Source organism: Sebastes fasciatus, chromosome 13, assembly GCF_043250625.1.
Source record: "Sebastes fasciatus isolate fSebFas1 chromosome 13, fSebFas1.pri, whole genome shotgun sequence".
NCBI lineage: Eukaryota > Metazoa > Chordata > Actinopteri > Perciformes > Sebastidae > Sebastes > Sebastes fasciatus.
In genome coordinates this window covers 24,791,272-24,804,600 of record NC_133807.1, presented here as the reverse complement: position 1 = coordinate 24,804,600, position 13,329 = coordinate 24,791,272, and the positions used below count along the sequence as shown (strand labels likewise).

The 13,329-nt window shown below is 33.2% G+C and overlaps 1 protein-coding gene and 2 long non-coding RNA genes across 4 annotated transcripts; 2 read left to right on the top strand and 1 right to left on the bottom strand.

Annotated features, from left to right (window-relative positions):
• Window positions 1-3,465: 3,465 nt before the first annotated feature.
• On the bottom strand, window positions 3,466-6,793 carry LOC141781635 (uncharacterized). Its single transcript, XR_012596907.1, has 3 exons — window positions 6,663-6,793; window positions 4,309-4,369; window positions 3,466-4,146 (listed from the first exon to the last, which is right to left on the bottom strand). It is a non-coding gene; the product is annotated as an uncharacterized LOC141781635 (long non-coding RNA).
• Window positions 4,170-4,741, top strand: LOC141781636 (uncharacterized). Its single transcript, XR_012596908.1, has 2 exons — window positions 4,170-4,457; window positions 4,678-4,741. It is a non-coding gene; the product is annotated as an uncharacterized LOC141781636 (long non-coding RNA).
• A 781-nt stretch (window positions 6,794-7,574) lies between the features above and the next one.
• LOC141780912 (retinol dehydrogenase 8) lies at window positions 7,575-11,606 on the top strand. Of its 2 annotated transcripts, XM_074656373.1 has the most exons (7): window positions 7,575-7,730; window positions 9,285-9,442; window positions 9,540-9,701; window positions 9,781-9,960; window positions 10,053-10,146; window positions 10,991-11,174; window positions 11,285-11,606. In XM_074656373.1, exons 2-7 carry the CDS (start codon window positions 9,346-9,348, stop codon window positions 11,492-11,494), a joined length of 927 nt encoding a protein of 308 aa, XP_074512474.1. In that variant the 5' UTR covers window positions 7,575-7,730; window positions 9,285-9,345; the 3' UTR covers window positions 11,495-11,606. The 2 variants fall into 2 exon arrangements, with proteins under 2 accessions (XP_074512474.1, XP_074512475.1); XM_074656374.1 differs by lacking the exon at window positions 7,575-7,730 and having other exon boundaries at window positions 9,288-9,442; window positions 9,536-9,701.
• The last annotated feature ends 1,723 nt before the right edge of the window (window positions 11,607-13,329 follow it).

Below are 13,329 nucleotides of genomic sequence, written 5' to 3'. Positions count from 1 at the left end.
GTATACATTTTATTTTTTAAATGATCACCATAACTGAAAGAAGATATTAAAAAACAAATACCAATCAGTCTAAACCAAAAAAGCAAACAAACAAAAGCTATACAATTAATATAATAGTATAAAAACATATTTAAAAAAAACTATACTCCCTCATTTTAATGGCATAATAAACATATATTTATATATATATATATATATATATATATATATGACATTTTTACATTTTTTCTTTTTATGGCATACTATATTATGATTTTTTAAAATTATATTTTAATGGCATACTATACTATGACTTTTTTAAATTATATTTTAATGGCATACTATACTATGACTTTTTTAAATTATATTTTAATGGCATACTATACTATGACTTTTGTTTAATGATATTTTAATGACATACTATACTATGACTTTTTTAAATTATATTTTAATGGCATACTATACTATGACTTTTTTAAATTATATTTTAATGGCATACTATACTATGACTTTTGTTGAATGATATTTTAATGACATACTATACCATGACTTTTTTAATGATATTTTAATGACGTACTATACCATGATTTTTATTCACCGATATTTTAATGGCATACTACACTATGACTTTTTAAAATTATATTTTAATGGCTATGACTTTTTCAATAAAGTTTTAATGTAGGTCTTGGGCAAATAATGGTAGGAAACTTAGCCTATAGAAAAATTGTACTACTTGTACTTCTGCACTTTCTGAAACCAGCCATCTAATGTTACAGTTATTGTGTTTGAAATTCGACCATAATACTGCACCTTGAATATATCATTAACCCCTAGACAATGTATATAATAATGGAAAGAACTTCTTGTTAAGCTCCATGAAAGACTTAATTATTATTTTTTTTGTGCATGAACACTGAATAGGGGTAACCTGAGTAGAATATAGAGTTAAAGGATTTTACTTTCGTGACAAGGCATATAGAGTAGGAGGACATGGTAAACCCACCCTCAGGCCTCAGTCCAGCTCTCACACATTCTCTCTCCTGGTGTTACACAAAGCACACATTTTCAGCTCTTTTCATAACCACGTTGTTTGATAAATAAACTCTTTAAAGCTGAAGTAGGCGAGATAATCAAATATGATTAAAAAAAGTTATTTTTATAAAACGGTCGCTATATCGTGACAGTAGTACATGATACAGGTAACCTGAAAAAAAACATGTGCCTCTGTGTCCTCCGGTGTCCTTTGGTGCTCCCAACGGCATCTGCAAGATTTCACAGACCAGAGAAAAACAAAAAGTAAGAGCTGATCTGAGGTCTGCTGTCCATCTGCTGTCTATGAGAGCCGGCTGTCAATCACTCGCAAACTCTGACCAATGACGCTGATCAAATATGAATCAATACGTTAATGCCTATTTCTCGCCTTAAATGTTTTCAGAATCATCTTGTAGTGTGCTGTTTAGCTGTAATATGAGAAAGTTTGTGACGCCACCGCTACCAGATTTTCTATAGCCTGAAAAATATGCTCAAATCAGAACATGACAAACTGAAGTCCAGCAGGCAACAACAGCTGTCAGTGTGTCTGCCTACTGCCACTTTAACATGCTCGTGTTTATAATATATATTGCAATGTGAATTGTGTTATGTGAATTATATCAAGTCTTTCCAAAGTGCATTCAGCCAAAATGAAATATCAGCATGGTGTTATAGTGTAGAAAACTTCTAGTATATGGAGTTTGACTTCTTGAGACTAGTAAACAGGATCTGAGTGCATGGTTTCTACTCCGGCAGCAACATTTTATTGGAGTAATTTTGTTAGTGATATTGACTGGAAGAAAGTTTGGTCCTTACCGCAAAAGTTCCTTCTAACAAATCAGGTAAAAGAGGTGTCATTGAGTTGATCCACAGATTCTATCCAGTGAAACATTTCTTACAAAAGTTAAAGAGTGACATATAGATGTAAATTGTTCCTTCTGCGAATCACATCCTGAAACTTGCTCTTATTTATTCTGGTGCTGTAAATATACATGTGAATTGTGGAAAGATGTCAATAATTTTATACTTGCTAACATTTTCTCAGATTTTGCACTGTACTATAGAAATATTATATTTGGCTGCTATGATTACAGTGACTAATGCATTTTTTCTTAGTAATTTAATTTTAATTCTCGCGAAGTTCCACATTCACAAGTGTAAATTTACCAAAAAAAGCCAAATTTCTTTGTATTTATGAAAGAAATGGAATTATATCTGTCAACAATTTCTTGCAAAAGCAATGAAAACAATGAATGTATGCAATATCTTTAAAGTTTTTAAGTGAAATTATTGTCATACTCTCGCGTGGTCTTTTTTATTCTTATTTATTTTTTTATTGTATTTTTTTAAATTTTATGTTGGTTTTGTTTAATTTCTGTTGTCCTTTTATGTTTGGCACAGCTCTTTGTTTATGTTTTCGCTATGCTTCTTTTGTATGTAAATGTGTTTAATGTTTTTTGCTGTTACTATGGATACTGTCATTTTGAAATAATAAAAAATAAATAAAAAATGAAAAAATACAGGATCTGAGTGAGGATGGCAGCAGTAACCATGGCAGTAACCATGGCAGTAACCAGTAACCATTGCAGTAACCATGGCAGTAACCAGTAACCATGGCAGTAACGGACCAGAGGGTGGCAGCAATGCGACGTAACGGAAGAAGGCTGTCGTAAAACACCAAAGAAGAAGAAGAAGAGGAAGTAATCAAAGAACAGGTGTGTTGTTTACTGGAAGAAGCACATTTTTCATCGCAGCATACCGACGAAACATTTGTTTGTTTGTATGCAAGTTATTAATCAACTCTTCAACTAGGCAAGTACCAGAGGAGAGGAAAAATTTCATGAAAAAAAGTCAGCATATTGTCGAAAAATACTAATTTGTAAGTAGTATGTCAGAAAATTTCATGAAAAAAAGTAATTGCATAGTATGTCGAAACATTTCATGACAATGTCATAGCATATGTTGAAAAATGTCATTCGAAAAAATTCATGAAAAAAAGTCTTAGTATGTCGAAAAATTTCATGAAAAAAAGTCATAGCATATGTAAAAAAAATCATGAAAAAATCATAGTAAAGTATGTCGAAAAATTTAATGAAAAAAGTCATTCGAAAAATGTCATAGGTCAGGGTTATATATTATTTATATATACACATATGTATATATACATATATACGTATATATATATTATATGTATATATATATATACAATATGACCCTGACATCTACCACCGTGAGCTATTTCACAAGTCATTATATAACAAGTCAACAGTACAAAAAAGTCATAGTATGACAAAAAGTGAAAAAAAGTCATGGTATGTCAAAAATGTTATTAAAAAAAAGTCATAGTAAAGTATGTTAAGTTTTTATGAAAAAAAGTCATATGCCATAAAGTCATAGACATAGCACTTTTTTTATGAAATGTTTCGACATGACTTTTTTTTTCATAAAGTTTTTCGTCATGCTATCCTATGACTTTTTTTCACGAAATTTTTGAAATAATGTACTATGAATTTTTTTCGACATACCTTTTTTTCATAGTTTTTCGTCATACTATACTATGACTTTTTCATAAAATTTTTCGACATGCTATACTTTGGCTTTTTTTGTAAATACCATACTATGACTTTTATTCTGACTTCTTTCGATATACTTTACTGTATAATATGTCGAAAGAAAAAGTCATAGTTTAGTGTGTCAAAAAAAAGTCAGAATATAGTACAGTACTATGGCTTTTTTTCGAGATACTATACTATGAGTTTTGTTATGACTCTTTTCGACATACTATACCAGGAATTTTTTTATGACTCAAAAGTGAAAGAAAAGTCATAAAAAATCCTAGTTTAATATTGTTGAAAAAAAGTCGTATAGTATTTAGAAAAAAAAGTCTCAATAAAAGTCATAGTATAGTTTGCCGAAAATAAAGCTATCGTATAGTATGTCAAAAAAAAGCCATAGTATAGTTTTTCGACATAATATACCAATTATTTTTTTCGACATGCTAATATGACTTGTCTTTAATAAACTATACTATGACTTTATCAAGTATCAAGACAATATTTTGCTTCACTGGTGTTTCCTTATTCTGAGTTTGTCAAGCATCCTCTGTTTGTCTTGGACCAGCTTTTCTAGCGTGTTCTGGAGGACAGAGACGGAAAAAAAACAGATTACAAATATATAACCATTCGAATAAAATCATTATAAATCAAATAAATATAAAGATAAAAATCATGTTATTTGACTGTTGCACTTTCCAGCTGTGTACAGACGGTACACTTTTTCAGGTCCACCTCTCCTCACCTTGATGTCCTCGTCTCAATCCAGTCTACTGCTGCTCGTCCCCCAACACCTCGTCTTTTCTCTGAGAACCAACGAAGAACACAAATGAGCTCCTTCAAATGTGCTTTAATGTCAACTTCAGGTCTGACGTTCTGGACATCAGAGATCATGTAAATATTACTGAACATCACACTGAATGATGTCTGAATGCCCATGTCTATTACAATGTCCTATAATTTCATGTTCAAGAAGTTCATGACGAAGCTAAAGAGGGGCCACTGAATAAAAAATATTTTGTATGTTTTCAATATTCAACAACATTAAACACAACGCCACTGGTAATGAGAAAAAAAATGTCTCATATCTCTATAATGTTCCTCTTCTTCCCAGGTGTAATCCATTGATGCAGCATATCTAAAAATGTGTGACAAATAAAAGCACCTGTCTTCACATGTCTTTTTTTTTCTTTTCTTTTTTGACATACTATACTATGACTTTTTTTAAATACCATATTAGAATTTTTTTATGACATACTTATATATGAATTTCATGACCTACCCAATTTGACTTGTTTCCTCTTTGGACATACTATACAATGGTATTTTTATGCATTTGACACACTATTCTGTGACATGAATTTTTATGACATACTATTCTATGACTTTTTACAGTACTTTTTGACATACTATACTGTGACTTGTTTGTTTACTTTTTTCACACACTATAATATGACTATGACATACTATACGTTGATTTTGTATGACTTTCTATAACATACAATTCTATGATTTTTTTAATGAATTTCACAACACTGATTAATATCTTTTTATGACACTATACTATGGCATTTTGATAGCATACGATACTAAAGTATACATTGATTCTTTTTACTTTTTTGACATTGACTTTTTTTCACCTTTGACAGTTTACTGAGATTTTTATGACTTTTTAGATATACTATTCTATGTTTTTATGACACTAAGCTGGTATGTCATAAAAGTCATACTGTAGTATGTTAAAAAAAGTCCACAACTACGACTTTTTTTTATACTATATATATATACGATATACTATACTGTGATTTTGATATACTATAATATGTCCTATAATTTCATGAATTTGCATTTTATTCTTCACTTTACATATTTTGCTTTACTGTACCACCTTTATTGTTTTTGAACAAAGTAGTTTTATAATAAATATATATTTTAATAGTTTTGAGGGGTAGGACAGAAAAATCCGTGCACTATTAGTGCAAATTTGAACTAAATCCAAGCAATATGTGATTTAAATTACATATATTTTGCTGTATAACATATTTTTAGTTAAAACCATCATTATCAAAATTATGCAAAACATGCTTTGTCTGAAAAACTACTATATAATATTGTTGGTAATGTTTCTATTAAGAATACACACTGTTCACAATCACGTAAGTCTCCTAGGGGGGGGGGGCGTTTTTAAAATCCATACCCAAACTGTCTCCGGTCCAAACACACCATGCTCTAGTCAGAGTCAAAGCGCAGAAGCTCACCTGGGTCACAATCAATCCGGAAATGTGTTTTCGTGCACGCCATACCGTGTCCCGGCAGCAGAGGACGGTGTAGGGCTCATCAGACAGTGACCAAATCCATGTTTTTCTGTGTGTTTTGAAGCTAAATGGAACAGTTGACCTGAGTGTAGAATCATCCTGAGTGCTCACTGCCCTCCAGTGGACACAGCGAGGAACTGCATCATCAAACAATAATCCCCTATCTACACTATACATTTAAAAATAATATAGAATAAATACAAAATAAAAACAAAAAATAATTGTAAACTTAAATAAATACATTCAAAATTAATAAAAAATACATACATAAATAAAGTAAAAAGAAAATTAAGAAAAGTAAATAAAGGAATTAATACAAAAATAAATACATAAATTAATAAAACCAGAAATATCAAATTATGTCACATATCAATTAATTAATGGCTACATTTATTTTTAATCATATTTTTGCTACATTAAATGACATTGATTATGACAATGATTGTATTAATAATAAATCCATGTTTTTCTGTGTTTTGAAGGCAAAGTGTTATTTGGCGGTGGACTGAATATTAGAAACAGAAAGGTTTATTGTAAATGTTGGTATTGTGTCTGCTTGACGCTCGGTAAAGCTCAGGGCTAACTATGTTTAGATTTATGTGTTATTTACTGTCATCTTGTGGTCACAGGGAGGAACTGCAACACATTTAAATTCGTCAAGCTAGAGTCAATACTGATAGGATACTACATATACATACTTCAGGTAAATACTTTCAAAATTAAGCGTCAAAATTAGTTGTGGTTAATTGTCAAAACGAGTTTCTTCAACAAAAATTAAACTTACATCAAACGGTCACTGATGCATCACTCCAGTCGGTTGTAATCAGGAGAAACTGTCCAATGTCCACACAGGATTTAGGTTGATTCATTTTCCTGCACAAAAGCAAACAAACATTCAACATGCTGCTTCTCTCTCATGCTGCTATATATATATATATACAAAACTGCTTGCTGTAATTGTGCATATGACAAATAAATAAAGAATGAAATAAAGATTTTAAAAACTATTTATTGAAATAATTTAAACCATATGACTATTTGAATTTATTAAAAGTAATATTTCAATTTAAAAATGTATTGGAAGGACATATTTGTATTATTTATTGTTATTATTACAATAAATAATACAAATTATTATTTGTATTATTTATCATTGTTATTATTAATAATACAATTATTAATCATTATTAATAATAATCATTCATATTTATTAGTTTTTATCATTATTATTATGATTGTTATTATTATTATAAATCGCTGTAGTATATATGTATATATATATATATATATATATACATACAACTGCTTGCTGTAATTGTGCATATGACGAATAAATAAAGAATGAAATAAAGATTTTAAAAACTATTTATTAAAATAATAATTTAAACCATATGACTTGTGAATTTATTAAAGGAAAGGTTTAAATTTAAAAATGTATTGAAAGGAAAAGACATATTTGTATTATTTATTGTATTAATTATTATTATTATTATTAATAATAAAATAATAATGATAATCAATAATTATTTTTATTTTTATTTATTTATTTTACCATTATTAGTATTATTATAATTTGCTGTAGTTCAAAGTTTAACCCTTAACATAACAGAGTGAGTTGAGTGATGTGCTGCAGTTATTCTCGGGAGTCATTGACACTAGAAGAACTACAACTCCCACAAACACTGAGCCAGCCTCTGTGACCTCTTTATCTAATCTCTGGTTTATGTAGCCGCTTGTCCCGCTGTGACTCGGTCGTGTGTGTCTCTGCTCTCAATCCTGCAGTAACGGTACTTTATATTACAGGTTTTATTTCTCCTCTCTGCTGCTGTGGAGGACGCTGCTCTCTTTACAGGTTGGTGGACTACAACCAGCAGGCCTCTGGGTCTGGACCTAGATGTGTTTAACTCGTCCTGTAGGAACTAACAGGTGTCTGTTTAACCACAATTTCGAGGTATTTATAGCCTACTAAGTATCTTATTTTTTATGGTATAATTCTATTACACTGTATTTTAGAGGGTAAATATTACATTAACAAATGACAAATTACCCAATGGTATTATTAATGGTCATAAATAAAATAAAAAAATACATTTTGAATGCAGGACTTTTAATTGTATCTGGAACTTTTTCTTTATACTTCATTGAGGTGCATTTTATTTAATTTTCTTTAAAATTAAACTAACTTTGTCCAGCTATTTTTTTTAGAATTATTTTTATTTTTATTTTATTCCTTTTTCTTAATCCTGTTTTTGTTTTTACTTACTATATCTTTTTTTTAGTTTTTTAGTTTTTGCACTGTTCATCCTGCAAATTTCCCCACGGTGGGGCTAATAAAGGATATCTTATTTTATTTTATCTTATTTTATCTTTAATGCCTACAGGCTTGTAACTGCATAAACTCTGAATCATCCATGTCAATATTTGAAATAATCCCTAAATTATCAACATTCATTATATCACAAACTGATTGGGATGAGACCGGATTTAAAAAATATATATTATTTTATTATCATGTTGTGCATCTTATGACACTACTACTGCTAGTCACTGTGATTATACCTCTAACAGGGTTCAAGTGTGAATGAAGGGCCTCTATAGATAAAGCACTAATCTTGCAGTTGTAGGCAGCTAAAAATTCCAGGATAAATCAGATTAGAGCTAATTTATAATCTTATAAAGTGGCCTCAGTGGTGCCTCACAGGGGCAAGGTTGGTTTATAGCAAAAACTCAACCTAGAACCTTCTCACTGCTAAAAACAACTACATTTGTTCTAGTAAATATGTTTGACAACTGCACTAAATCAACAACATCAGGTTTAAACATTTGGATTTGATAACAACTCACAGAGGAATAAAGGCTTCTCAGAAGACTTTACTATTTTGCACCAGCAGTGCAAATAAGTAAATAGAAAATGCTGAGAAGTGGGTTCTATTAAGTGTGTTAAATATAAATGCCAGAATGGTACACATAAGAGTATTTCTTGAAATGTGCAGTATAAATGCAGTATTATTGACAGAGTATTTCCCAAATTATTGTACAGTTGAGTTAAGTCAGTATTGTATATAGCAGCTGACGGGTCTTGTTTTTACTGTGCTTTTTTAAATATCTCACATCAAATTTCTTGCACATTCTCTCTCTGGGGATTTTAAATAGCGTTTAAGAAATAGTAACAATAATAATAATAATAATAATAATTAATACTAAATATTAATATATTATTATTAATAATAATCAATAGCATTTTTTAAAGAAATAAATCATTAATTTAAATAGATGTACACATGGCATTTTAGGAATAATAGGTTGGTTAAGTTGTAACAACACTAAAATAACTTCTTTCTTGTACAGAATGGTGATGACATAATATTGGGAGGATTTTCCTTTAATTAAATTTCCCTGTTCACAGCATTTGTTTTGACTGAGCAGCCAGGATCCTCCTGAGCTTTGAGGTCAGAGGTCAAAGAGCCATGGGAAGCAGGAGGGTGCTGGTGACTGGGTGCTCCTCTGGCATCGGCTTGGCTCTGGCTGCTCGGCTGGCCAAGGATGAGCTCAGACGGTTTAAAGGTCAGCCTCTCACTTTCCTCAACCTTCAAACAAGAGCAGATGGTAGAAATAACTGCAGCTACTTACAGACGGTGTATTCGTTGTTTATCTGAGGCAGTGGTGGCCACGATGAGGGATCTTGGGAAACGGGGGCCCTTGGAGGAAGCGGCAGGTGACTCCTTAAACAAAACTCTGGAAATCAAACAGCTGGATGCTTGTTGTGAGGCCTCCATCAGAGAGTGTGTCGACAGCCTGCCGGACAGACGGGTGGACGTTCTCGGTCGGTCTCCTCTCATTCACATCCTCTTTAAAGTGAAGATCTCTCCAGACAAGCATCTAACGACACTCTGCTGTTACAGTGAACAACGCTGGCGTCGGCATGATCGGACCGCTGGAGTGCCAAAGCATCGACGCCATGAAGGAGCTCTTTGACACGAACTTCTTCGGCCTGGCGCGGCTAGTGAAGGAGCTGCTGCCTGACATGAAGCGGAGGCAGAGCGGCCACATTGTGGTGATGAGCAGCGTCATGGGCATACAGGGTGCGTTTGTTTGTGTCGGTGAAATTACAGAAGAAGCTCAAAGAGAGTTACAGTGAGAGGTTGCTAACAGGTCTTCTCATGTTTCTACACAGGGCTTCTGTTCAACGACGTCTACTCGGCCTCCAAGTTTGCTGTGGAAGGATTTTGTGAAAGTCTGGCGGTGCAAGCATTGAAGTTTAACATCAAGTGATTACATGTCCTGAGCTTTAAAGGGATAGTTTGGGTGTTGTGAAGGGTGGTTGTATGAGGTACTTATCCATAGTCAGTGTATTACTTAGGGTCCGTACACATGCCGCATCTAAAAAACGCGTGGAAATCGCCAGCTGTGCCGCTGTTTTTTTTCTTCCTAATGTGCTTGGGAGGTTGCGCTCCTGACGCGCCTGCCGTTACTAAGCAACCAAACCCTGCGTGCTGCGATGACGATGATGACGTTGCGGTAATTTAGCAGGAAGCCTCACTGACTAAACTAAACACTATCACAAATCTAAATAAAGTAAACATCTAGAATAATAAATCAAACAATAGTACGTATTATTAGTAAAACACCAACTAAATACTAACAAAAATTAAATTGCTCCTACAGTATCTGTATTGTTTTTGTCATCTGAGCCTGCTGGCTTTGGTGAGAGCATAGATAAGTTTCACTGAAGTTCACTTCCCCGTCGGAAAGGGCCGTCTGACGGCAAGATAAAGCGGTGAAAATATTCTAAATATAGTGTACACTTGCACGGATATCGATGTTTTTAGGTGGCTAAAATACATATTTCTGCCATCCCTGTCCACAGCACTGTATTGCTTTGGTCTGGTGTTAGTACCCCTGTCTGTTCCTCCAAACTGGGGGCGTGCTGACCATCAGCGACTGTAGGTAATACACGGACTATGGATAAGTACACCGTACAACCCCACTTCAAAACACCGGAACTATCCCTTTAACAACTTAATGCAGCCGCCCCGCAAAGGTAAGACTTGTTGATTGTACTCTAACAGTGGTCCTGTATCTCCTGTATCTTTTATATATCTCTGTCACAAGGACGACTCTAGTGGAGCCTGGCCCCGTGGTGACAGAGTTTGAAAGGAAAGTGTACGAGGACGCCGAGAAGATGGATCTATCAGGGACAGACGAGGAGACCGCCAAAATCTTCCGTGAAGTTTACCTGCCGTATTCCAAAAAGGTCTTCGCAGCATTAGGCCAGACTCCAGAGGAAGTGGCTGAGGCAAGTGATGACGATTATGTTTCCATTCGAGTTTCATTGGTTTTGCCAAGGGAAATGCATAATGAGGAAGCCCCTTCCAGTGTTGAAATATTTTTGTTTGTATTCTTCAGCAAACTATTAAAGTGATCACAGCCAAGCAGCCTCCTCTGCGCCACCAGACCAACCGCCTATACACGCCCATGACTGCACTGAAGCACGCAGATCCAACTGGTCGACTGCCTATGGATACTTTCTATAAGATGATCTTTAAGCATGACAGCGTGTTCAATGCTACTCTCGCGGTGCTGCGCATTCTGCAGAGGAGGGCGGGGAAGAAATAAAGATTTTACTGTCATCTGCATACACTATAAGTGATTGACTGTGGTAGCTACAACAGGTTTTTTAAGTATAATATCCAACTGTAATGTGAAAGAAGTTTCCTTCTGTGCAGTAATGAACATGGCACGAACCATAGGATGAACTATACAAATATAGTTAATTCTTCATGTACTGTAAATACACATAATATTTATGGATGTGCAATCTTTTTTTCTTTTTTTTTTACTTTCTATTGGTTTGTACTTGGTTTGTAACACTGTATAATAACTAGGGGTGTAAGAAAATATTGAAAATATCGCAATATGTTTTGCGATACTGTATCGATTCTAGAAAACACTTGATTTTTAATTAATAGTTTTCATGCAAATATTAATTCAGTCAATACTTTATTTCATTTGCAAAGAGATGTGCCCTCTCAGTGTATGTGTCCTCTCAAAGTAGTGCAAATGTTTGATGTTACAGAGACTGTAATACATGTAAATACAGATCCCACTGTTCTGACTGCATAAAAAATAAACTTTTTTTACTCAGATTTTATGCACATGGTGGCGTGCTCTTTATACTATGACAGTTTTCCTCAAATTAAGTAAAATAATAATAATATTTTTTTTTTTTTTAAATAAAAGTAAATAATATTATTTACTTTGCAGATTCAGATAATAATGTAATCAATAAATAAATTATGATGTATTATTATAAGTTAATATAAAACTTTTTTGCTCTGGCTGTTAGTGGCCACCTGGTGGAGAAAGGGGGCTACAATTAAAAATATTTAATTTATAATTTTTATTTATTGATTAATATTTTATTTATTTTAAGTTTGATTTCATAATCAATGCAAAAAACACCTGATGTTTGTACAACATGCTTCAGACTAATGGATAACACCAAAATCTAAACAACTCTTACAGACAGTTTTCTCCAGATGCTTGTCCAAATCCAGTCCTGTACTGTTTCCCATCACAGTCCTAAACAGTCTAAATAAACTGAAGTCGTTAGTGCAATAAAACATTTGCTAAACAATATCTAAATTTTAACATTTACACATACAAAATGTCTATTTACCATCATCAGGTGCATCCTCACAGCTCTAGTCACAGTAGACCTGGACTGGTCCTACTGGGTGGATGTTCTCCACCCAGTAGTAGTGTGCTGACTTGACTATGACTTCACATATCTGGATGTCAGAGGTCCCCCTTTGAAAATGGCCGTGACAGTTTTTCCTCACCAAAATTAAAATTTGGATTATTTATTATTTAACCTGCTTCACGGGAAGCTAGTATGACATGGTTGGTACCAGTGAATTAGTTTTCTAGTTTCATATGATGCCAGTATCTTCACTTTAGCATTAAAACTGAGCCCACTACAACCCAAAAATCGCAAGTTTATGCGTTAAAGTAATTAGTGCCGTTTAAACACATTTGCGTTAACACGTTATTATCCAGTTAACTTTGACAGCCCGACCTGCAACTAGTACTACCTTTGTGAAGCTTATGTAACTTTGCTGATGCAGAGAGATCAGATAGGTGTTCATTGTAGCGGCATTTTTTATGCTGCAGCTTGTGTTGATGTGCATTGAAATATTGAATATAATGCAGTCCAATACTACAATCGTTGATTTAAAAAATCAATAATGTAATATTAAACATGAGTCCCAAAGACAGGATTTATTGTGGGGCTGGTGTATTGGACAGTAAAAGTTACATTTCAGACTATAAAACTGTTGAATAATTCATCTCAGGTAACTGTATTTTCAGTTTTATGATTTTGAGGACCTGGATTAATGAACATCCTCCTTTAAAATATGAAACAATCACTGAAAACCAGGACACAGAAA